Raw genomic sequence first — 25,359 nt, 5'->3', positions numbered from 1 at the left:
CTTTTATTTAATACTTGCTTTCAAACTTGGTGATAAATAGTCGATTATTTTTATCATTCGGGTGCTTCGGTGCCTACAAACTTTATTAATATTCTCTGACAGTGGTTGTTGGCTACTAAACATATATAGGACAAACTATGAAAGTACATGACTGTACTTACTTATTTGTCAAGATGCTGATGAAAGTATTTTAACTGGAGCATAAACTAATGTTTTCTATAGTTATTCAGTAAATTAATTCATTGGAAGATAGATAATACCGAAACTTTAATAAATCATAAAAATGTGATATACAGCTAATTGATTGTCCAGTGGTAGGTATTTTGATGTTGAACTTGGAAGTTGGTAAACTTCGAAATCTCAGTATTTAAGAAAGAAGTAAGCGACGAATGTAAAAGCATGAGGGAAATTGGAAAAGTTTATGGCCGAATGAGGAAGAAAAAAATAAGTTACGTCAAAGTCCGTTCAGGATAATATGCATAGTGTTTCTAAAAGGAATATAAGACTGTTTTGATAGGCATTTGAAAATTTCAAGAAAAATGAATGTCAAAAATTTCACTTCATGGTAATATAAGGAAAACACGCTTGAATTGACGAATCGTGTTCATAAAAACTTGTATATGGATTACAGTCAGTTAAGTAAGAGCGTGTTCGGGTTTATGCACAGAAATATTTATTCAAAATCTTTTTTAAATACATGAGTACATTCTACAAGATTAGAACAAAGATGCAATCCTGTCAAAAGGTTGTCCAATCACCATCCGCGTCGATGATTGCCTGACATCTGGCGAGGTATGCTTTCGACCAAGTTCACGGCGTATTCATTTGGCAAGGATTTCCAAATGCGACGAATTTCTCGCATAACTTGCTTCAAAGTAAATAATTTTCGATAGGATTTGCGTCCGGTGGCTGCGAGTGCCAATCAGGTGTCTCGATGCCAGACTACTTCCTCCACTCAGAACAAAGCTTGCTGCGATGTTTCGGATCGTTGTCCTCCTGCAGGATCCAATCTTCGGTTTTTTTGAATGAACCAACGTTCAGCAGTGGGTACAAAGCTTTCTTATAAATTTCAAGCATTTTCGGAGCATTTAGGTTGTAGGTAAACAGATGCAACTTTCCAAAACCCAATTGTGAAAAGCAGCCCCAAATATGAACTTTTATTGGGTGTTTAACGGTCCGCTGCACTAACCTGTTGGTGGAAGATGACCACGCTCGTGGGACGATAGCATGACCCCAAATAGAAGCTTCGTCAGTAAAAATTACATTGCTCCAATCTCGGTCGATATTGTCCTTTGCCCAAGCGAGTCGCCTCTTCATGTGCTTTTCACCTCACAAAGGTTTCTTTATCGAACTGCGCCATTTGATGGCATGCGCTTACAGATGGATTCGTATAGCTACGTGAGATATATATATATATATATATCAACACCCTTTTGTTTCAATTTAGCTGCTTCTTGACGCAACGTTAAGGTCGGATTCCGCGAAAACAAGTTCAGGATCTGCTTTTCGATTTTAGGTTTTACTTTGCCTGTCGAGCCACGTTCCTGCAAGTCATCAACACTTTTTGTCTTTTTATATCCCTCAGCCCACTTACGGACAAATGATGTCGACTTCCTCATGTACTTAGCAGCCGCTGCATAAGACATATTTGGACCTTTTGGGTGATTACAGAGGAACACAGGCTCGTAGCGCGACGCGTACGCGACATGGCGATTTACGTGTTTCTCTGGCAAAAATTGAAGCCCAACTGAATCTTTCGTAACAACGCATCAAAGACGAAGGTTCCCTCTATTGACTCATGAAAGAATTAGAATGATATGTGGTACCAACGGCTAGTTATGCAGTACATGCTTTTACTTAACTGATTGTATTTATAAATCGAAACGACAATTCAAATATGTTTAAATATGCCTTTCTTACAACATTATATAGTAGTAAAGATCTAGATATCAACTTTATAGGAAGATCCCCATGTCTGACTGAACTTATCTAATTAATTGCCATATTTCTTTCTCTCTCTCTCTCTCTCTCTCTCTCTCTCTCTCTCTCTCTCTCTCTCTCTCTCAACTTTTTATTTTTAAAAGTTAATTCGAAGACCTGCGAAGGGCAGGCATATTTATAAAAGGAAATAATCACGCACTTAACATTTAGAAGGTATTTCCGAACATATAGACAGTACTTTTAGTTGATGAAAGTAATGAAACAAGTGCGTTTTTCATATACTGCAGCTGCACAATTTACTTGGCTATATCTGGGTTCCTGTTTTTGTTGACATGTTGATGAAAATATTGCATGCTTATTAACATTTTTCTCATGCATAGTTGTTCCATGTCGGAGCGAAGACTGTAAGTTTTAAATAATTGCTCATAAAGAGATTTTTCACATTTTTGCTGAAATAACTTGTGTTAAGACTAATTTAGGGTAACGTGATTTTAATACAGCATTCCTATTTCTATTTTCTAGGCGGCAAACGGTGACCTCGACACCGTGTTGGATTGAGTTACACTTAAATGGACCTCTCCAATGGCTAGATCGAGTTTTGACTCAGATGGGTTCTCCCCGTCTTCCTTGTAGTTCCATGTCGTGAAAGCGTGAAATGTTTGCATCTAAGTACAAGGAGGGGAAACAGGCTGTAGTCAGATGTGCAAGGTGGGCACAAAATGACTGCTACACATCCTGTTCTAGAGGGTTGTCGACCTTGAAATAAAACATCTTATTAAGGACTGGCAGTACCTTCGAAGCAAGAGTGGCCATGCGTACGATTTTTAAAATATCCATCAACAACTAGTGAATGAGTATATGGGGTCATCTGGTAATTAAATGAACTGGATGTGAATGGGACTTCCAACAGTCAACAGTAGTAACTGATTGACGGTTCGTACAAAAACGAACAATAACAACAAATAAACAAAAATGAAGAGCTTTACTATAAATAAACACAGAACCTGTGTTATATTCTCCAGCAGGTCTTTTGGTGATAGATGTGTTTGTGATGTGTGTATAGAACAACTGACACCAGATGAATTTCAAGAGAGCAAGTTCATTGGCAGCAGTAAAAAGAAGAAAAGTCAGAAAGCGAATGGCAGATATCGTAACTTTATTTGATGATAATAAATCTCTTTGATACATTTTCTTTCTTGTAAGCATGATTTGCTTTTATGAGTATTTAAGTACTAAATAGATGTTTGAAATAAATAAATAAGTAAAGAGGAACGGAGGCTGCCTAAAGGGTGAAGAGACATTGTATTAACAATGCATTTAGGGTCTGTAGAGTATCGTAAACAGAATAGATAGACTTTTGAGGAGATGATGTTTGTATTTGTACCAAAATGATTTTTCTCTTTTTTTAGTTCCTTTTATTTGTGCTGTGCTTATTTCCTCAGAGACTAATATCTCTGTATCTTCCCTGTCTGTTTATGGAGTCATATACTTGACAGAAGAATATAAAACAATGATTGTAGAATCAGTTCTGTGTGATTTATGTACATTATAAAGGCTGAAAATATGGAAGTCATATGCAAATTAAGTTTATGTATGAAATCGAGGTTGGTTTCTTTTTTTTTTTTTTTTTTTTTTTTAATTGGGCGTTAACACGGTTTTTCAAGGAAGCATATAATTTTTTTAGGTACTTTTGTAGAAGGGATGGAAAGAAAATGTGTGTGCAAATAATACTCAAACCAGTGATCAACATACTCTTTTATGTTCTACAATTGTAAATGACAAAACGCTTACATGATTTACTACTCATCGAATAAATGATTTTAAAAATGAGGGGCATTTTCTGGGGGGAAAAGAATTGTATAGATAAAATACTTGTGCCAAGATATGAAGTTCTGTTCTACAGATACAACGTGATTTTGAGAAATGGTTAATGTATTAAAAACAAAAGTCTTAAAATATGTTGCACAATTGTGAAGAGTTTTGCTATTAATGGCTGTTCAGTGTTTTGTTTATGAGAGCATTAAAGTGAGAAATAAAACATATTTGTGTACAAGAGAGTTGTGGATCGTATTACCCTATATAAAAACTAAAACAAACAAACAATAAGAATGTGGTAACTATATTACATGCGTGTTCATTGGAGTCAATTGTGTATTTTATATATTGTAAATGTTGATTTATTTTTTTCATGACTATCTTATTACTGCGATTCCTTGTCTTTTAGCGATGTGAAGATGAGACGCGAACAATGGAATTTGATCAAGAAAACTTTTTTCTCTCTCTCGGAGAATGCTGTTAATTGGAAAGATTGACTTGAAAAACCGTATAAAGTATATATAAAATGCTAACACCCATTAACATTTCCCTTGGAGCTTTTATTAGTTGAAATGTCTGAAACTCAGAACGGCATTTTTTAATTTTTACTGTATGTCGGAATCAATGAACGGGGACACACAAATTCAACTGCTGTGCACACAGCAAAAAATGAAGTGTTAGAACAACTCAAAATGACTACCACTATAGCGTGTTATTTCAACACTAAAAACATCGTCTTCCCAGCATACCATAAATAACTAGTAACTATTAGTAAGAATTTGGATTGTTTTTATTGTTTACTATGAGGAAAGCTTTACGCAGTATATTTGGCATTAATGCCAAAAAACGAATAAAGTACTGTGTTTTCTGTAATATGTCACGAAAATAATTTTGTAAGCCTATGAATTGTCTGACAACAGTTACATGAATAGTAGTGCTGTCAAGTGTTGTTCTTATGACCGAGCACATTTATTGCCAAACACAGGTATAATACCATAATAAAATGTGTAGGAGACTGATTAACCGTGTCAAAGAACGGCATAGCACGTGTATTAAAAAGATGCAGAAAAGGCAATAAATGGGGCAGAAACAAGCCAACTTCTGTCCTGCTAGGAACCCTACACTCCTATATGGGAATCCGGGTTCGATTCCCGGCGGGAGCTCATGTGGTTTGGATTCCACGTTAATCAGTAGGTCCACGTCTCATATAGCCTCGCTGCTGAACGGGACGCTAAACTAAAATGAACTCAACTCCTATATGGGAAGTGCAAACTCTTGTCAAGAGAAGAACCCAGGTACGCAGAAAGATATTTAAAATCATGGAACATTCTTCAAGATAATCCACAATATAATTCGGTACGAGAGTTGGAAGAGCTTTTTTAAAGATATTCTTTCTGGAACACATTTCAGAACGTGACACCAATTGTCGATAACAGTACGAGCACTATTTAGCGGGAGACAACTTTGAATACATTCTTACACTGGACAAAGCATTTATCTAGAACCGCATCTAAGGGGAGGCAACCGTGAGAAATGTTGAGAGACCCGTGAAAAAAGTTATATTTTTTGTTTTCTTCATTCAATTGTTTTTCAAGTTTGAAATTCCCCCCGGAGTGAGTATGGTGCGAGGCCATACGTTCGACCAACTTTGCCAGAGACATTTTTGCACTAAGCTGATTTAAGTTTTTAAAATAATGGAGAATAGATCGAGGAAATAGAGAGATTATATCCACATCAATTTTACAACAAGAAGCGATCTTCATTTGAGATGGATTATCACCAGTTTTACGAACTTCAACGATAAGTCACTATATACAGGGCGATTCAAGAGGAATGTCAAACAATTTATGAGGTGATTCTACATGCGAAAATAAACTGAAAAAGTCCTATGAACATGTGTCCTATTTTCGATCGTTACGGAACTGGGGCGGGCTGAAGACTACACATATCTATGAATGATTATGAAGACACATGTGAATATTACTTACCGAAATACTGTGTAGGCGCTGTGGTGGACAGAATAATGGTGGGACACATGACTGATCCATCCTACAAGAGGTGTGGGGTAGAACAGATGGCAGCACTGTGATGTCGTACCGAGGCAACAGCTGCAAGCGTATCCAGTGTGCAATCGTGTGTTGAGTCAGTGAGCAGTCGTAAGACCGTGACATTAAAGTAAGGACGGCAAATGTAACCTGGAACATGATGGAGCACCGAAAAATTGTATACATACGAGCAAAAGTGCATTCACACTTCCAATCTGCGTATCCTAGAAAGTTAGACAACCAACACTTCTTCAAGTGCACTAGTTTGTTCGAAACATGTCAGTGTAGCAAACTTCAAAAAATATAAAATATCCATACTTCTGCAACGATACAGAGCGACTGATATGAGAGAGTTAAAGAGAAATTTTGTTTAACCTTAGATATCTATCAAGGAAAATTCAATGTTAGTCAAGAGTTCATTTCATTTCACAGGTTACAGCATTTTGTAAAATCTATCAAGTTTTACATTATTCGCTTCAACATTTCCTTCAGTTTTTCTAGTCATCAGTTTTAATATCTCTACTAAAACTTTATGAAAAATATCAGGTCGAGGTATTTTGACTTCCATTTTTGTTTTGTGAGAATATTTTTTATCAGGAAAACTATCCTATGTTTTATTTTTTAAAAATGCATTATTATTATCTTTCATTTACACATTAAAGCTAACACGAATATTTTTGGTGTTATTTGGTTTCCAGTGTTCGAAAAATGAAACATAAATGGAAAAGAAATACAACGGAAAAAGAAAGACAACCTAAGAAGGTAAAAACAAGATGTGCAGTATGTCAGCTCAATTTGCGAAAACCATTGCATCAGTAGAAAACATGTAATGTTTTAAATATGACAAATAGTCAAAATTTGCGTGCACATAACATGAATCTGTGTAATTTAATCTCCAATTAATAACACAAGCATGTATTTTTTAGATGCATATACGATATCAAAAGAATACGAGCTCTCTCTCGTAATACGCTGTAATATATCATTCACTATCCCTTGCTATATTCTAAGTAATCGAAAACTAATTTCGTAAAGAAGAATAAAAAAAAAAAATAAACTAAAACATAATCAAATATGAATATCGATGAATGTTTCGGATATCTCCTCTCTGTTTCTCTCGGTTAACATATGCATGATTCTTGCATTTCATCTCTGGATGGAGAACTTTGAGCAGAGAAATCATCATACACCCTGAAAGAACGAATTAAGTTTAAAAGTATTGACTTAGATTTGACCCCCGGATTTCTAACCTAGTGCCTATAACATCTCGACTATTCTTTTACTACTGCCGAAGTCTCCCAACTTGAGAGTTGTCATGATATAATCGTCGGAGGGAGAAAGAAAGAAAATAAAACCTTGATTTTAGAAAAATACCAAAAATAAACAGAAACTTTCGGTTTGCCGAATAAAGGCTCAAGTAGCCAAGTCTTGGTTAGGACAAGCCTTTTGAAGAAATCTTGAGTGTGACACAATATTTCTTTTCTACCATAGAAACCTGTATATCCTCGTAAGTATTTAATTAATTACGCTGAAATCTAAAAGAAGCGTCTTGTATGGTGAAATTATATATTGCTATTAATCAAAAAATCTTTGTCGGGGGTCTGCATTGTTTAACCCTTCCTGGAATCTACAATATGCATCCATTTCGTAATCTAATTATGTTTAACAAAGTTATTCAAGTAGGAAATATAAATAAAATAGTTAGTTACATATGTTTTAATATTGCAGTTTAGACAAGTTGTAAAAATAAAAGAAAATCCGAACAAATCTTCATACTCAGCATTTAACGTGAATACAGCAAAAGTATTACAACAAGTCCCATATATTTTTATTACAGAAATTTCTTTGGGTGAGTGGATAACGTACTTGAACAATAAGATATTCATTAGGTGTCTTGGGTTCGAATCTCACCACAGCTATCTTATGATTCCTTTTTTCTAATGTTTGTTAAAAAAGAACAAGAAACAGAAGGTAACACTTCGATCATTTCAATTTGGAGGTGACCACGCGATCCTTGTGCTTCAATACTACGTCGAACAAACGCTTGTTTAGTGGCGAATATAAGTCCTTGCAAAGGTAATGGGAACTGGTTTGAAACCAAATGCAGAGTATGAGGATTAAATCTGTCATATCTGTAGTTAGGCGTGGATAAGAAACAAAATTGAAAACCAAAGTTTTAAGAAACACTCAAGTTACTAATATAAACTATCCAAAGATTATTGTCTTACATCATCATAAAAGAAATGCGAAAGACCTTTCGAAACAAAAAAAGTAACGTAGAAGTTTGTAACCGGGGGCAAAGAAACCTAACGTGAAGATACTAAGGAAGAGTCGTTTACTGGATAGCGATCGTGGTTCAGTGGTCAATGCGCTCGGCCAGTAATCTAAAGATCGTCCGATCAGATCTACAGGGGAGCAAGTATTTAATTTACTTTAGAACTTTTGGTGGCTTTTGATCGTGAATGACAAGTTTTTTCTTATTTTCAGATTTTGAATGCTCAGATGTTTCAATATTTGAACTACCATATCTTCAGGTATAATAACAGTAATAATAATAAACTACTACTAATAATAATTATCTCGTAGAAGATTAAAAGTTAAGAGCTTATTATCGCTTTTCTCATACCATTAGAAGCAAAAACGTTACATTTGGCAAGAACATTTCGGTTTTGTTTAGTGTTACCCACGAGAAGAGGAATTTTTCATCTCGTTTCTCAAACAAAACAGTCGAGACGAGAATGAACATTTTACTTTCGAGATGGGACAAGGCTAACACAAATTATCGTCTTGCTTTAGAGATGAGAATCGAGACGTGACGAAAAAAGTTGTAAACATTTCTCGTCTTATCTTCATTTTTGAAATAGTGTATGTTCATTCTTTAAGTGAAAATTGCTCTGAAGACTGAATCTTAAACGCTATTTTCTTACTTTGTATTTCTGAGCTTATCAAATTATGGTCTGTGTATGTCTTTTTGTAGCAAAGCTTTTATAATTACACCTGCATATCCTAAAAGTTAGTTTATTATATAGATTACTTTTCAGTGATAATCAGTTATTTTTATTACAGTTACTTTCCTTAAAACGTACAGTAGAATACTTTCTACATGAAATTTTAGTGAAACACTTTCGTTTAAAATGTGGATAGTTGCAGAGGTGTCTTTTGGAGGTCCAGACCCCCTCCCCGAATTCCCGATTTTTCTGTAAGTTTTGCCGAACTTTAAGGCAACTTTAAAAAATTAATACCATTATATTATTATTATTACTAAAGTTTTGTTAATTTAATGGTTTACCCTATTCCAAAAAGGTTAAGCGCTTTCTTTATGGTTGTTTTGGTCGTAGCCCACTCAGCTCTTGGGTGTCCCTGCATCTATCCCAGCTTCCGCCCAGTGAGCATTGTGCTGGACAAACGCCGTGTGTGTGTGTGTAGGTTTTCTCGGGGTTGTTTCCTTTCACTTTCTTATTTGCACTATTTCTTTCGTTCTCGTCATCGACGTCTCCTTTAGCTTAGTCTGCATAACTACTGAACGTAAAACTTAAAAACATAATTTTCTTAGGACACGGTGGCTCGTGCAATACTTCATTTCTATGTGCTTCAACGAGAGACACGGTGACTCGTATATATTGAGATCCAAACTCAGTTTTACACTACCGCAGCGAACGTGTTAACATCTAGTTAGTTGTAGGGACGTACGCAGAGGATGTCCTGCTAGTCCGGACACTTCTGTCCATTCCCGACTATTTTGTAACTTTTGCCTAATGTATGGGGTGATTTTACAGATTTTAATACAATCTATCCTCACAGGGAATTTGTATTCTATATTATTATTATTATTATTACTGAAGATTTGAGACCTCAATATTACGTCCTATTTCAACAAGATTGAGGGCATTTTTGGCTGTTTCAGTGGTATACTTCTGTTCTCATAAACTTGTAAACTTATTCAGAGACTAAGTCCAAAAATGTAAGCCTAGATCCGTCACAATTCCCGCAGATCTATACAGAGAAAACTGCATGTCCCTCCGTTCTTTATATAGACGCTAGCTGCAAGCCGTATATGCCGCCAGCAGCTAAGCGTGTTGAAGAAGTTAAACTTCGTAAAGAACTTGTGAAACTTAAAGATAGATAATTCAAAACTCGGTCTCAGAAGTTTTATTTATTTTTAACATGAAGGTATGATGAAATAATTAAAACTTTTGCCATATATGCATGAATATTATAGTTGCCTACTAAATAGTCATGCTGGATTCAAATCTTTGCTAAACTTGCCTTGAGGAAAGCGATAGGTACTGGAACAATCACGGACAACAACTTCCTATACACGGTATTTAATATAGTTTCCGGAGGTGAGGTGTTTTCAGCAACTGCATACATACAACATGTGTATCAAAAACTCCTCTTGAAGAGAAGCGATCGGTCGCAGAGTTAAGTCACTTCTAGTGATCCATTTCGATACACGATATTTAACAGTTTCCAGGGTAAAAAGTTTCCAGTAATTACACACATACAACATATATATCAATCAATTCGTCTTGGCGAAAGAAAACGATTAATGCCAAAATTACTCACTTCCGGTTACCACTTTCGATATACATCTAAAACACACTGGAGTGAAGTGTTTCGGCCAATTGCACAAATGCAACCTATATGTTAATCAACTCTTCTTGAAAAAAGAAAATATTCTGTAACGGAATTATTCACTTTCAGTGAACCATCTCGATTTGGACACATGCAACGTATATATTATTCAACTCGTCTTCACAAAAGAAAATGATCGCTGACGCAATCCGGTCACTTCCGGTGAACTACTTCCATACATTATATATTAGTTTCCGAGATGGGGTGTCAAGACGAGTTAATTGATATTTTGCGTGTGTGCAATCTTTGGAAACATTCAACCATCGGAAACTGTATTAGATACCGAATAGTGGAAGCAATTAGACCGATTCTGTACTGATCGCTTTTTTTCATCAAGAAGAGTTAAATGATTCATATGGTCAACATGTGCAATAGTAGAAAAGACCTCGCTCCCTGAAGCTGTATTATATATCCTGTACTGGGACTATTTAACAGGAAGTAACTAATTTTGTTACCGATCGCTTTCTTTTGCCAAGTCGAGTTGATTGGTATACATGTTACATATGTTCAGTCGTAGGAAATTCCCCAGAACCCAAAACTGTATAATACCGTGTACCGGAAGTGATCAATCCTGGTACCGATCCTTTCTTTCGTTAAGATGAGTTGAATGGTATATGTGTTACATGTGTGCAGTCTTTGAAAATTGTCCACACTTGAAAACTGTATTAGGTACCTATATGAGAACTAGCCAATGCCGTATCGATTCCTTTCTCTCGTTAACACGCGTGGTTGATACAGATTTTGCATGTGGACAATTGGTAGAAACATCATACGCCCGGAACTGTATTAAATCGTTAATAATAATATCGCTCTTTTGAAGCCAAACTGATTGAAGAGGCATTAAATTCGTGCGATTTTTCTAGTTAATATGTCTTATTTTGCAGTATTATAGAACAAGAAAAGTAAGGTGTTCTATTTTTTGTGATGAAAAATATTTTGTAAGATCTTAGTTAATATCTATCTCGAAAAACAAGACAAACAAAACTCGAAACGAAAACAAGAAGCAGAAAATAGCTATAAAACTTTCCGAAGTTTTGCACAACACAAGTATTAGGATCGATCCATATCTGCAGCATATCACAGGGACTCGTTCTGTGGATGGCAGGTTGAGTGGTTAGTGTGTTCAACTGCTAACTAACCGTCGTGAGTTCGAAGCTTACTTGAGCTTACATGTTTTCTTCTTGTAGAAAAATCCCTTCCAAATTACATTCTTCCAAATAATAGACTTCTTTTTAAATATATATATTTATATTCTGTAGTGAAGTTAGTTTACTAACATTGTATTACAATCTGGAGAATATGATTTATTGTTTGAACATGTCGAATGATGTCGCACTTTTTACCAGGGCTTGCTAACTTAACATAACTATAACATAACGAAATAGACGGAAGTAACGTAATATATTTGTTATCACAATGCGTTATGTACCAGTTGTAACTTCATATATTTGTTACGAAACACTAATGTTACTATACTTATCAGATAACTATAATGGTAACGTCTTAAAGGAGCACACTACTTTCTGTTTATCACTAAATAACCTTATGAAGAGATTGATAGGTATATAGTATATTGTAATAACGTTATTACTTTATAGGTCATTCCCAAGGCTTGCTGATTTAACTTAACGTTAAAATAACGAAAAAGATGGAAGTACAGCCAAGTATAGCGATATATTTGTTACTTTTTTTGTTATGTACCAATCGTAACTTTATATATTTGCTACGAAAAAATTATGTTACTATACTTATCAGATAACTATAGAGTAACGAATTGCAGGATCAATCTACTTTTTGTTATCACTAAATAACCTTATGAAAAGATTGATAGGTATGTAGTATATTGTAATAACGTTATTATTTTATAGGTTATTCCCAGGGCTTACTAATTTAACTTAACGTTAAAATAACGAAAAAGATGGAAATGCAGCCAAGTATAGCAAAATATTTGTTAATTTTTTCGTTATGTACCATTCATAACTTTTACATTTGTTGTGAAATAATAATGTTACTTTACTTTTCGGATAACTATATAGTGACGAATTAGAAGAACGAAATACTTTCTGTTACCACTAAATAACGTTAAGAAACGATTGACTGAAATATAGTATGTATCAATAACGTTAACGTTATTATTGTATAGGTTACTGCCAGGACTTTCTAACTTAACGGTATCATAGCTATAGTAATTAATTACTGGAACAAAATGGTTTCTGTTACTACTAAAAGCGGAAATATTTCGCGTTCCATGAAGTTTGGAGTAAAAACATGTAAAAGTCCCTTCATTAAGCAGAAACTATGTTATGAGGACAACGGGCAGCAAACCAAACGTTTAACGGAAAATTCTGAGTTCCGGACTACAGCGTTTAGAAAATTTTTAGACATTCTGTGAGAGGGCAAACATATACATTGCAATGTCTGCAATAAATTCGTTCTTCTGTTAAATCTTTCTGGACAGTGTTGACCTTCCCCAGCCACTATTCATATTCACTCCCACAATTTTCGGCTAGACGGACGAAGCATGTCAGCTGTCAGCCTTCTTTGTAGGTGTACTTCTGTTCCGAAACATAGCAACTACCGACAGCCGGCAAATATGAGGAGAAAACTGACAAAATAAGGTTCTGGCGAAAAGGAATTGAAGCAACAAAGCAAGAGTCATAATCTCTATCACGTGTCGTGAAGATAAGCAGTGAAGGATTCAGAGGACTTTTGGAATTCCAAAGAAAACTCTTCTGTCCTAAAGTATACCGCGCAAGATTTAGACGAAATGCATCACGGTCTGAAGCAAAAATTCATGTGCAGAACATTTGAGAGAATTATGTCATTCTTTCTCATTTGCGCTTTTTGATACCCTCTCTTCCTTGCTCTCAGCAAGTGCGGTTCTGAAATCTCATAAACATGGACATACCAGATTTAAAGAAACAAAATATTCCTTGACCCATCAATACTCAGAAATATACAGAATTTCCTGTTTATTGTTGTCCTTGACCTTCTCAACTCTCGGTTTTACGCCTGATTAATCACCTTGAAATAAAACTTTTACGAATACAGCTCTAAATTTACATTTTTACATTGGTTCGGCAGCAGTCATTATGGCTTGTAAAACAAGGGCTGCGTTTGATCTTAACACCAGGATAAAAGTATTCATGCTAGAGAACGAGATAATTGAATGTAAAGCAAATCATGAAGATGTTCAACGTCGGTAAAACTCAGAAATTTTGAAGGGGTGAGAAAACTGCAGTAATGGAAAAATAAAACTGCAGTAATGGGAAAATAAAAATATAAGTTAAGGAAACTGAAAACTAAGACATTAATAGAATAGTATGGGAGTGGTTTGTTAGTGCCAAACCGTAAAAACACCGCATATCGGGCCCTATATTACAGGAATACGCTAAAACGGGAGCTGAAAACCTGAGTAAAACTGAATTCAAAGCATACAATATATAGTTAGAAACTTTACGCAAAAGACATGAGGTAGATTTTTTTTTAACGAATTTTGTGATGATCATGGTGATGTAAATGGTGAAATATTTAATGAATGGGTAGCTAAACTACTTTCCATAATCGAAGGAATGAAATTGAATCGTATTTTTTAAAGTAAAAATCTATCTTTGTTAAGCGGAAACCTGACTTTAACGGAAATTTTTGCGAGTCCCGCTCGATTATGCTGATGACAGGTTTCATGGTAAAATATTGAGAGCTATAACGATAAAATATAGTGAAAAGTAGCTTTTCATGTATATACAACGGTATAAAAATGCATACAATAATAATTCCATATATGTGTATTATTAGATGCAGGTGTAAGTATAGGGGAGCTTATAGGTTCCTACCAGGTGTATGTGTGCCTGTATGTGGTGTTTTATTTCTCGGTAACTACTGGTCGGATCTCAGCTAAATTTGGTGAGAAAGTAGCTCATCGTCCATGAAATTAAAAAAAAATGTATACAGTAGGTCGTTCACTTATATCCGGCCATATTCGATTCGGTGCTGCACTATCGTATCATACTGGAACTATGGATCTGCTGGCGAAGTGGTGTTGTGTGTGACCTTGTAGGTGCGTGAGTGTTATCAAATGGCGCCGAAAATCAACGAGAATGGGTTGGTTACGTAATGGCCTTTTTCCATGCTAAGTTTTCGTACGTATTCAAGTTTCAAGTACCTGGCGGATTCCAAATGGAAGAAAGTTGTCACTATAACCATAAGTCTATCTCACTGCTGATGGTCACATTCCGGCGACCACACACCGTGACATTGACGGAAAGAGGCACAGCAACTTCATTCGTCAGTGCAGGTAAAGTTTTGCTCTTGGCATTATGGTTGTTACGGAATTCAGATATGAGGGTAAGTTGATGATACGCAAGGTGATCAAAGACGTGAAGGTGAATGCCAGATACACCTATCTATCTGAGATAGCCCACATTCCACAATTGTATGGAATGGACGCGAACCAGGTGATGATCCATGTGGACAAGACTTCAAGTCATATCGCCAGAACATCATTACGGTTTTATCAGGACGTGGCAGAGGAACTGAAAATTAATGTTATTATTTTCGAAGGCATTCCTGTGAAAAGCCCAGATGCCAGTCCAATAGAGTTTTGCGCATTTGGATTGCTGAAACATCTTCAGCATCACTGGCCACGCACCCTGCAAGAGGGCCATTTCAGCTTGACTTTTTGGAAGCTGAGAAGGAACAGATATAGCTATACATATTAAATTCTCCAGAGTAATACTACAGAATTATTATTATTATTATTATTATTATTTATTATTATTATTATTATTATTATTACAAAGTGGACTTATAATAGAGGAAGTTCGGGGTATTATGGAATACCATTTTTGTTTCGCTTGTAACTCAGTTAAGAATTGCATATTGAAACAAAAAGGACAACAAATATACGCCTTACATATTTGGCTTTATTTATGCGTATCTTGATAAAAATGTTTCGGTACAGAGGTAGGCAGAACTTATAATTTGTAAAGAAACCATTTTGGAGGGTAATATCAAATAGTCGGGTAATATGGAATACAAATGCTATATAGAAAAGAAATGAGTTTTCTGTTGAACATACAATGAATACAGTGACAATATATGAAAATTCTTAATACCAAGCCATAACTGAATGTGATTACTTGCAAAAGTCACAAATATAATACTCTACTTCTGGATCGGCACAGCCATTGTGTGCTCACATTAAACATGATGAACGCTGGACCCAAGCTCTCCCCTTGTATCATCAGAAAATTTGCTGTAATAAAAAAATACGCTTAGCATTGTTGTCATCTTAAATGTATGTTTAATTGTCCAATACCGATAGATATTTTTGTAATCATAATACCATACGAAATACGGAATACCATGCTTTTCTTGCGGGTATTTCATATTGCACTCCTCCACGCCAACTTGGAAACGAAAGAGCTGTTAAACGCATTCAAAGGCGTATAGGATAATGGCGCTTATCAAACAACTTTGTACATCCAACGTGATAGTAAACAAAGAATTGTTGTTCTATTATATTTCAATAGGAAAATATAGGTTGTAAAACACTTGCCTGTAAAAGTTTTCAGGAATAAGAAATCAGATTTTCAGGCCTACCAATACAACGACCCTAGCAATAGAGGCTTTGCTAGGTATGTGTCATTTAGGTGTCCCAGCTACTTTTTAGGTACCCGACTACTACTACTTTTTAGCATATGATATTCATGTGCTAAGTATGTACTTCAACTACCTATAGTTTTAGGTACTTGTTACACCTAATTGATATTTGCAAATATGTATAGTCCGGAGCAAAGAAAACTGCAACATGAGCATGTAAGTTTATTGTGAAACGATGAAGTCTTTTGTTCCAAAATAAATGTGCAGGGCAGGACGCCAAGGTCTCTCCTGGCGTGATTTGTGCCACTTAGAGGTTATGCTGGTTCCCTGCGCTGTTAGGCGTAGTTTCACTATAAACTTACATGCTCACGTTGCAGGTTTTTTTTTTTTTTGCTGCGGACTGTACCACAAATATAGCATTTATATACCTGGCTCAGTTTCGCACTCTAACAGTCATTTGTTTTTATATGTCGTCACTTGGGACATACATCTGTCATGTTCTAGATACGTTCTTTAGATACATACTGTTTCAGATACTCTAACAGCATTTGTTGCTTCTTTTTCTAAGCGATTGTGTACTAGAAGCAAACAAACGCATTAACTTTATTAGATGGCAACTGTAAGTGAATATGGAAGAACCACGAAATAAAATAAATAGACACTCGTCATTTTGTTATAAAATTACATAGCGAGTAGATTTTATCTGATTCCAAACGGTTATCGTCGGATACACGCGGTCAAAGGAGCACTCTGATTAGCAAAATTCAAAAGACCTCACCAATTTATCCCTCTACAAGGGACATTGTCTCCATCGCCCCCGTGGCCAAGTCGGTAAATCACGCGGCTAGTAATCCAAAGGTCGGTGATTCGCGCCCACCCTGAAGTACATTTTTTTTACTTGTTTAAAGTGTTTTTTAGACTCACCTTAATGTAAACGCATTTCACATATAGGCGATTTAATATATTTTGGGGGAGTAATTTTGTGGTTCATTGACGCTTACGGCATGGGGAACATACCTAGAACATACTAGGCACGTTCCCCAGGTACATGTCAGGCATGTGCCTAGGGGCGGACATAGACTGTGACTATCACTTGCCATCCATGTGATTTCTCTCTCAAAGGAACGTAAGGCACATACTGGACACATTCCCATGTACCTGAGGGAGCATGATAGGCATATGCCTGCTATGTGATTATGCTGTTAGGGGAATGTCACAATAACAAGGAAATTGACTGTAGAGTGCCATGGGAATGTGAGGTAGTAGTTTCGTTCCTCTCCGCTTGGAAGCAAAACATCACAGGTGAGATAATGAGGTATTTCATATTATCCGACTATTTCATAATATCCGAAATTCCTCTATTGTAATGTTAGTTCCGTCTGTCCATCCCTTACTCCGCACGATAACTTTTGAATGGATACAAATTCGTAATTCTATTTTGCAAATCGATACGTACAGTGATTATCTCGTAACAGTTCGTTAATGAAGGTGATCCGTCCACCGGAATTGGTAGAAATGAGTCATTTCCTGTTTCAACGATCACTATAAGTCAAAAACGGTAATAGATATACGGTAAAAACGATAACTTCAAACGGTTTTCGGCAATTGATTAAGCATTTCAGGAATAACTTTTATCTTCATCCCTAACGCTCTACCAAGCCAGAAGTGGAAGAAACTTACTACAACTTCCTGTTTCAATTTAATCTAATAGAGCATAAACTGTAAGAGATTGCGAGAAGCTGTTTGTGGGAATTGATTTAGCGTTGTAGGAATAAGTGCCACATTCTCTCTTAAACCTCTAATTAAACCGAAAGTAGCAAAAACCAACCACTTTCGGTTTTAGCATTGATCGCTACAGATTAAAGGCGGTCGCAGATGGGGAGGCGCAGTTTTCTGTAATCAATTAAATGTTCCAAGAATACATTCCATATCAATTCTAATCTCCCTACCAAAACCAAAAGTGGCAGAAATCAATCACTTCAATTTTTTAACTTTGATTGCTATAGAGTAATAATGGTAATAGATAGCGAGAAGCGGCTTTCTGTAATCAATTCAGTGTCCCAAGAATATATTCCATAGATCCAGAACCAGATGAATGCCTCGCAGCTGACCAAGAAACCGAAGAGAGAGAACGCAGCCGTTACCTGTAGGGATATACGACGTCGGCAATAGATTTAGGACGGACGAGGATATCATGATGTACTGTATATAAAGAAGAAGAAGGGCGCATCACAGATGGAAGTAATACATTTCAGAAAAAAGAAATTACATGATAACCCTCCCGACTCAAAAAGCTCGAGAAATATTTCTACATATCTTCGAGAAGGACGAATTTGCTTCACGCACGGCGTTTGAAAACGAAGAAGAAATAGAGAGCTCCGAAGAAGAAGAGGAGAAAGAAGAAATTGGTTCTGTTTAGAGCCAGCTACCTAGACTCACACAGGAAGAAACTTCACAGGTGAGAGATCAAAACGCACACACACACTGAAAAACCGAACACAGGGGAGAAACGAAAATCCCGAAAAAAATATTATCAGTAGAAGAAGAACTTCAACGAAAGTCAAGCCTACGCTGAGAAATTAGCAGAATTCAACAGAACATTTACTCCAAAACGGTGCGGAGTGCTGAACCAAAAGGAAGAGAAACACTAAAAGACCCAGAAACTGGCCCTTCTCAGAGCAAGGAAGTTGCGGTAGAAGATAAGAATGACGGCTTCATTGAAGTCGAGAAAAGCCAAAAAGGGATCACAATCACCTTATAACCGGGCCTTATCAGGCCCAAATGCGCCACAAATGGAAAAGACCACTCAGAGGGAACAATAGAATCCAACTTTCACTTGCGTGATTAAAGGAATACAGTCTCAAGAGGAATTTGGCTCTATGAAGAATGACCTCCGTAAACAGAAGATAGCATTCACTAATATCACAAGAATTCATTCAAGTGCCACCACTCAATTTATTACGCGTCTTCTCTACTAACCCAGAGCAATGCACTTCTTGATAAGTCATGTAGTAAGCATCAAAGGTGCACATTACATAGTGGAAGAGTCAAAAATGCAGGTGAAGCCGGATCCATGCTGGAACTGTTACCGGTATGGTCACCGGTGCCAGCAAAGAGTATGTTTCAGATGTGCACAAACGCATGAGAAGTCATGCAATAAACCTGTTAACAAGACCTTCTGCGCAACCTGTACCATAGAAGGACATAGGATTGCCAGTGAGGATTTCCCTAAAAGACCCCATCAGACAGAAATGGTACAGCATAAAAGAATTATTTACCAGCACAAGCGCAACGGGAAGACCAGCCATTAAGAACAACCTAAAAGGATATAGCCAATACTACAAAAATAACAGGAACCAACAGCAGAAACCAGCATAAGCAGTACAGGACTACATCAAGGAACACATACATAAAACCATCAGGGAAGCAAAAGATAACATCATGATGTGGGTGTCAAGTATCCTCACCCGCACAACACACCAAGAATATAGAAAATTACTAAAGTTAATCATCAAAGAAGCCTTACAACAGATTATGACGGCACACCTGCGACCAATCACAAGTTCAAACGGACATACATTCCAACCTCGAAACATATTGGACAGAAACCAAGAAGGAGGGGGAAGAAGAAACCGGCCGAAACCATCACAAACCAAACGTCAAGGAGATGAAGAAGGAGCCCGAAATGTATGCTAAAAATTAACACCATGCCCCACTAACCAAAACTTATCAATCAAAATACAGACATCTAACAAATTAAATTTACACTCAGCTTTTTAAACTAGTTTAATTAAAGACAGTAAAATATGCTTTTTACACGGCTTTTCCCATTCCTTCTTTGTATGGTTTACAAACTAAATAACTTGGAGCATGTGCAAGTAGATATAGGTTGGTGCATCACTCACGTTGCGAGCTTTCTTGTTAAGGAGCAATCTTATCTCTGGTTTGATTTCCTAATTTTATAATAAAATTACGCGCATCTACACCCTCCATTCCAAAAGAAACCGAACTTTTGAAAACAAATAGTACCACTAGTTCCATCTGTTGTAATATTTTACCGGTAGATGGCGTAGTCCCTCATTGACAACTGGTATAAATGTCATGACATTTGGATGCACGGCAACAAAGTTATTGTGTTTCAACTGTCAGTGTGTTGTGTACATCGGTCGGAAAATGAGTTTCAAACAACGAGCTGCAATTGAGTTTTGTGTTAAACTGGGTAAAACTTTTAGTGAAACGCACCAAATGCTACAAAATGCATATGGTGATGAGTGTCTATCCCGTACGCAAGTTTACGAGTGGTTCAGGCGATTCAAATCGGGTAGAGAGACGCTGGATGATGACGAAAGATCAGACCGTCCCAGAACCGGATTATCGGAAGAAAACATCGAAAAAGTGCGTGAATTCATCAAACATAACAAAAAATCGTTGGTGAAAGTTATTGAAATGGAATTAGGCATTCCTCAAACAACCGCATACCGCATTTTGACCGAAGTTTTGGGCCTTAAGAAGGTTAATTCGCGGTTTGTACCACACAAACTCACCGAAGACCAAAAAGTTGATCGAATTGCGCATTGCAAAGACATCGTTAAAAGTGCTCGGCAGGATCGAAACTTCTTGAAATCGATTGTAACTGGTGACGAGACGTGGTGTTTTGAATATGAGCCCGAAACAAAGCGGCAAAGTGCTGAATGGAGAGCGCCGGATGAAGGAACACCCAAAAAAGTCGCTTGGTGAAGTCAAAAGTTAAGGTGATGCTGATTTGTTTTTACGATTCACAAGGAATTATCCACAAAGAATTTGTTCAGCCCGGCCAGACAGTCACTGGAGAGTTTTATTTGGGCGTCATGAAGCGTTTGCTGGCAAGAATTCGTCGTATTCGGCCCGAATATCGCGAAATCGGCAGTTGGACTCTTTTGGACGATAATGCACCATCACATCGTTCGCGACTTGTAACTGAATTTTTGGTCAAAAATCACATTATTCGGTTGCATCATCCGCCCTATTCACCAGATCTCGCTCCGTGCGATTTCTATCTGTTCCCGAAACTGCATTTGGCGATGAAAGGAAAGTGGCACGCATCGATTGATGCCATTGAGAAGGCGACGACCGCCGTCCTAAAGACCATTCCAATAAAGGACATGGAGAAGTCGTTTGACAACTTGTTGGAGCGTGCAAATATGTGTATCGATGCAGAAGCGGAATACATTGATTAATAAAAATGATTTGTTCCAAAATGTACATTGCTTTTTTGTTTTTTTAAAACGTTCGGTTTCTTTTGGAATGGAGGGTGTATTTACTTTATCTCATAGTTCTCCCATTTTCACTTTCTAATAATCGGGACAGTTGCCATCCAAATTCAGACAATTATACGCGGTGATCTCAAGATTTTTCACTTCATGATGTAGACGCAAGGGTTACTCTTGACCTGCGGAGCCCACTTTACAAACAAATCATCAGGAAAAAATAATATATAATAATAACCGCACGCACAAGACTTAAATCTGTTTCGCATAACCTCATAGAAAAAAGAAAAAGTTTTCCCCCACCACGTTCAAGTACAAATGAATGTTGGTGTTTCGTCTTCCCCCATCAGTCCTCGCACACGGAGATATAGAGTGTATCTAAATATGTCTAAATAATACATTACAACTTTCATAATAACATTACGTATTTTAAAACACTTAATTACATTTACCTATATTAGTGTGGTAAGTAACACATGTATTATTATAATTGAAATTTTATTGAACAGTTGTATTGTTTATTTTCCTTCTTTTTGGCATTCGAGTTGTGATCAGTGACGTCTCGTGACATAAGTTTTTGGTAGTCACAGCCGTTAGAAAATTCTAATTCTAGAATTCTTTCAGCATTCTAAATAAGAAAAACTAAAAAAAAATCAATGAAAATAACCATATATATATTCACATATAATAAGAAGTACCCATCCATATACAAATGTTTTATTTCATTCGTATATGAAATCACTTCTGATGTTCTTTTGGGCAATCAACTTGTCAATAACTCTTCCGAAGTTTAGTTTTTACATTTTTCTCTGTTGATAGTACAGCTAAATCACTGAGACTATTTTGAGCTATGGCGCTCTTTTAAGTGCTTTTATATTCTTCAATATGTTAAAAACAACTTTGTTTCTGAAGTCAATATCGGATTATTTACTATGATTTTCATTAATTTTGTTGTATGTCATTCTCTTTCTACAGACTAAGCACCGATTTCACAACAATATACTAAATGGAATCCTCGGTAGACGGCTGTCTGCTGTTTTGTATATTTGAGTTGTCATGTATGCTGTTTTCTGAACTCTTAACAATACGTATACACGAAACATGCAATGTATCAAATTATAGAGGCAACTTTAGTTACGAACGTTTTGTCCAAGTACCTTTGCATTGTTGTCTCCAGACACTTCATGACTGTTTATTTTGTATTTACGTTCTCTGTTTGAGGGGCTAGGCTGCATAAGACAAGATGTACAGTTTTAAAAGCTTACTGTAATGTAGTTTATGCTCTCCCACCTGAAACTGACCCCGGGGCCTGTCCACCAAAGACATATACTAGTCAGTATAGAAATAAGGATAATAGGACACTTCATAAAATCAACCCAACCACGGAAAACACCAGAGCTTAGAATGGAGACATACAGTATATACAAACACCCCAAAATCTGATGCAATCAATTAAAAGTAAGCGAATGTGACTTCTTTTTCTACAAGATTATTATGAATCTTAATAGAAATGACCATGCAAACGAATATTGATAGAATATTTGGCGTATTCACCAGGCGCGCACCCAGAAAACTTTGTTGGATGAATCCAAATTTTGGGAGGAGGGCAGGCCCGTGCTGGGATACTAATGAGGGCGGTGGACAAGTCTACTGAAAGGGCGCCCATACAAACTGAAATATATATATATATATATATATATATATATATATATATATATATATATATATATATATATATATATAGAGAGAGAGAGAGAGAGAGAGAGAGAAAGACTTAAAGAAAGTATGGGGTGCATTTTTGTTTTACCAAATTTGTTTTAGTGTTAACGTAAATAGCTAATTTGTGGAAACCTCGAATCGAAATCCTGTTTACTAGAGAAAAACTTTTTAATTCCTTTAATAACATTTCTGTCAAATAAAAAGAAGCTAAATATACCAACAACTTAATTTAGCTCTATGGCCTATGGACACAGGAGGTTCAGTGCCGCGTTTACAAAAGCTCTCCATTGATTTATGTCCTTAGCCAATTGTACCCAGTTTCTACTTTATATTCCAATCTCTGCAAGAACCATTTTAATATTGTCATCCCATCTGTGCCTCGGTCTTCCTAACTGTCGTTTTCCTATTTAGATTTCCAGTAAGAACTTCGAAAGCGTTTCTATTTTCTTCCATTCTGGTACATGATCTGCCCATTTGAGCCTCCTAGACTTGATGACCATAACAATGTTTGGTAACCGTATAAATCATGCACTTCCTCGTTATGAAGTTTCCGCCATTCCTTTGGCTACATGACCTGCCCATTTAAGCCTTCTAGCCTTAATGACCATAATAATATTTGGTAACCGTATAAATTATGCACTTCTTCGTTATGAAATTTCTGCCATTCCCGTTCCTCTCGGAGTCCGAATATTGTTCTAAGAATCTTGTTTTCAAATACTTTCAGTCTGCGATTTTCCCTCAGAGTCAGTGATTATTTTTCGCAACCATACAGCACAACAGGTATGATTATCGTTTTATATTTTACGCTACAAATTCCTCAACAGAATTCGTGACAACAAAAGATTTTTAACTGAATAATGACACAAAATCCGTTCTTTAGTTGATATCAAATTTCTTTGTGATTATAGTTTTGTTCAGTTAATAATGATCCTAGATATGCGATAATAGAGATCCTAGATCCTAGATCCTAGAGATCCTAGGTATTCACTTTGTCGAAAGGAAATATTATTTGGTATTTTAACGCATCCATAAAATACAGTATTACGATCCCGACAAACTTCCATGTATTTAGTTTTTTCTGTATTTACTTCTAACCCCATATCCCTGCAAGTGTTAATTAAGATTTCTGCATTCTTTTCTGTTGTTCTATCATCCCCTATTAAATTTACATCATCAGTGTACGCCATAACCTGGTAAATACAATGCAGTAGGACCTGATTGCTGTTTTTGATTTTCCTTATAGTATTCTCCAGAACAAAGTTAAATAATAATGGCGACAATGCATCTCCTTGTTTCAGACCAATCTCGACGTGAAAGCTCGTAGACAAATATTTTTCTACCCGGACTTTACTTTGGGATTCATTTAAACACATCTTAATTAATCTACCTTTAAAGGTTTTCCAAATTCTGTAAGCATGTACAATGTTTCCCTCCTACCATAGTCTATGCCAGGATATTGTATTCCCGTTTATTTTCAAGCATTAATCGAATGGAAAATATCTGGTCGATAGTTGATCGATTTTATTTAAATCCGGCTGATAATCTCCAATAATTTCATCTTTGTATGGAGTCAATCTTGCTAATAGAATGTTTAAGAGGATTTATTGCATGTTGACAGAAGAGAAAGGTCTCAATAATTATATAATCAGGTTTGTTGCTTTTCTTCTGAACTGGAACATGATTGATTCTTTTCACTCTTGTGGTAATTCCTCGTTGTTTCAGATCAGGAGAATGAGTTTGTGCATCTTGATCTATAATTTTTCCCCTCCAGCTAAAATTAACTCAGCTAGAATTTCGTGTACACCCGGAGATGTGTGTTTCTTTAATTTTTAAATAGCGATTTCTGTTTCTGTCTGGTTAGGTTTTGGAATATATGGTTATGCAGTATGCATTTCACTTTATCCACGAACATTAGTTTTTAGCTATGTGTTAACTCCTTTTTGCATGATTTGTTTCTTTTAGCGAAACAAAAATAATCAGTATTGGAAATCCTCATATGGGAACTTGAAATATGAATTAAAACTTGAATTTTAGATTTTTCACTTAATTCCGACGAGAAATAAGTAAATGCCATATATGACACATTTGCAACTCACAAAGAACATGCCAGATGACACCAAAATCTCTTATTCATACACGTTAATATCTCACACAGTAGAGAAAACAGTCATTTGATGCCTTTGATAAATCACAAAAAGCTAAATTGAAAAAAGGGTATGTGCCATATATGGCATGGCATGCGGTAAGGGGTCGTCAAAGAAATCTTTCCATCTATTTAAGATGCTATCCTGGTCAGTGAGGACTGTTTCGTTGGCTTTCTTTAATGTATAAGCACAACGCTGATAGCCTTTCTTAAG

The 25,359-nt window shown here is 36.2% G+C and overlaps 1 protein-coding gene across 2 annotated transcripts in view; it reads left to right on the top strand.

Annotated features, from left to right (window-relative positions):
- Window positions 1-3,998, top strand: part of Smox (Smad on X protein) — a 137,656-nt gene extending 133,658 nt beyond the window's left edge. For both annotated transcript variants that reach the window (XM_081735607.1, XM_081735608.1), the window contains one exon: window positions 2,464-3,998. In XM_081735607.1, coding sequence (XP_081591733.1) covers window positions 2,464-2,587 — 124 coding nt within the window. In that variant the 3' untranslated portion in view covers window positions 2,588-3,998. The remainder of the gene's footprint in view (window positions 1-2,463) is intronic.
- Window positions 3,999-25,359: the final 21,361 nt, after the last annotated feature.

This window comes from Thermobia domestica, chromosome 13, assembly GCF_964235325.1.
Source record: "Thermobia domestica chromosome 13, izTheDome1.hap1.1, whole genome shotgun sequence".
NCBI classification, from domain to species: Eukaryota; Metazoa; Arthropoda; class Insecta; order Zygentoma; family Lepismatidae; genus Thermobia; species Thermobia domestica.
This window is presented reverse-complemented; position numbering and strand designations above follow the sequence as displayed.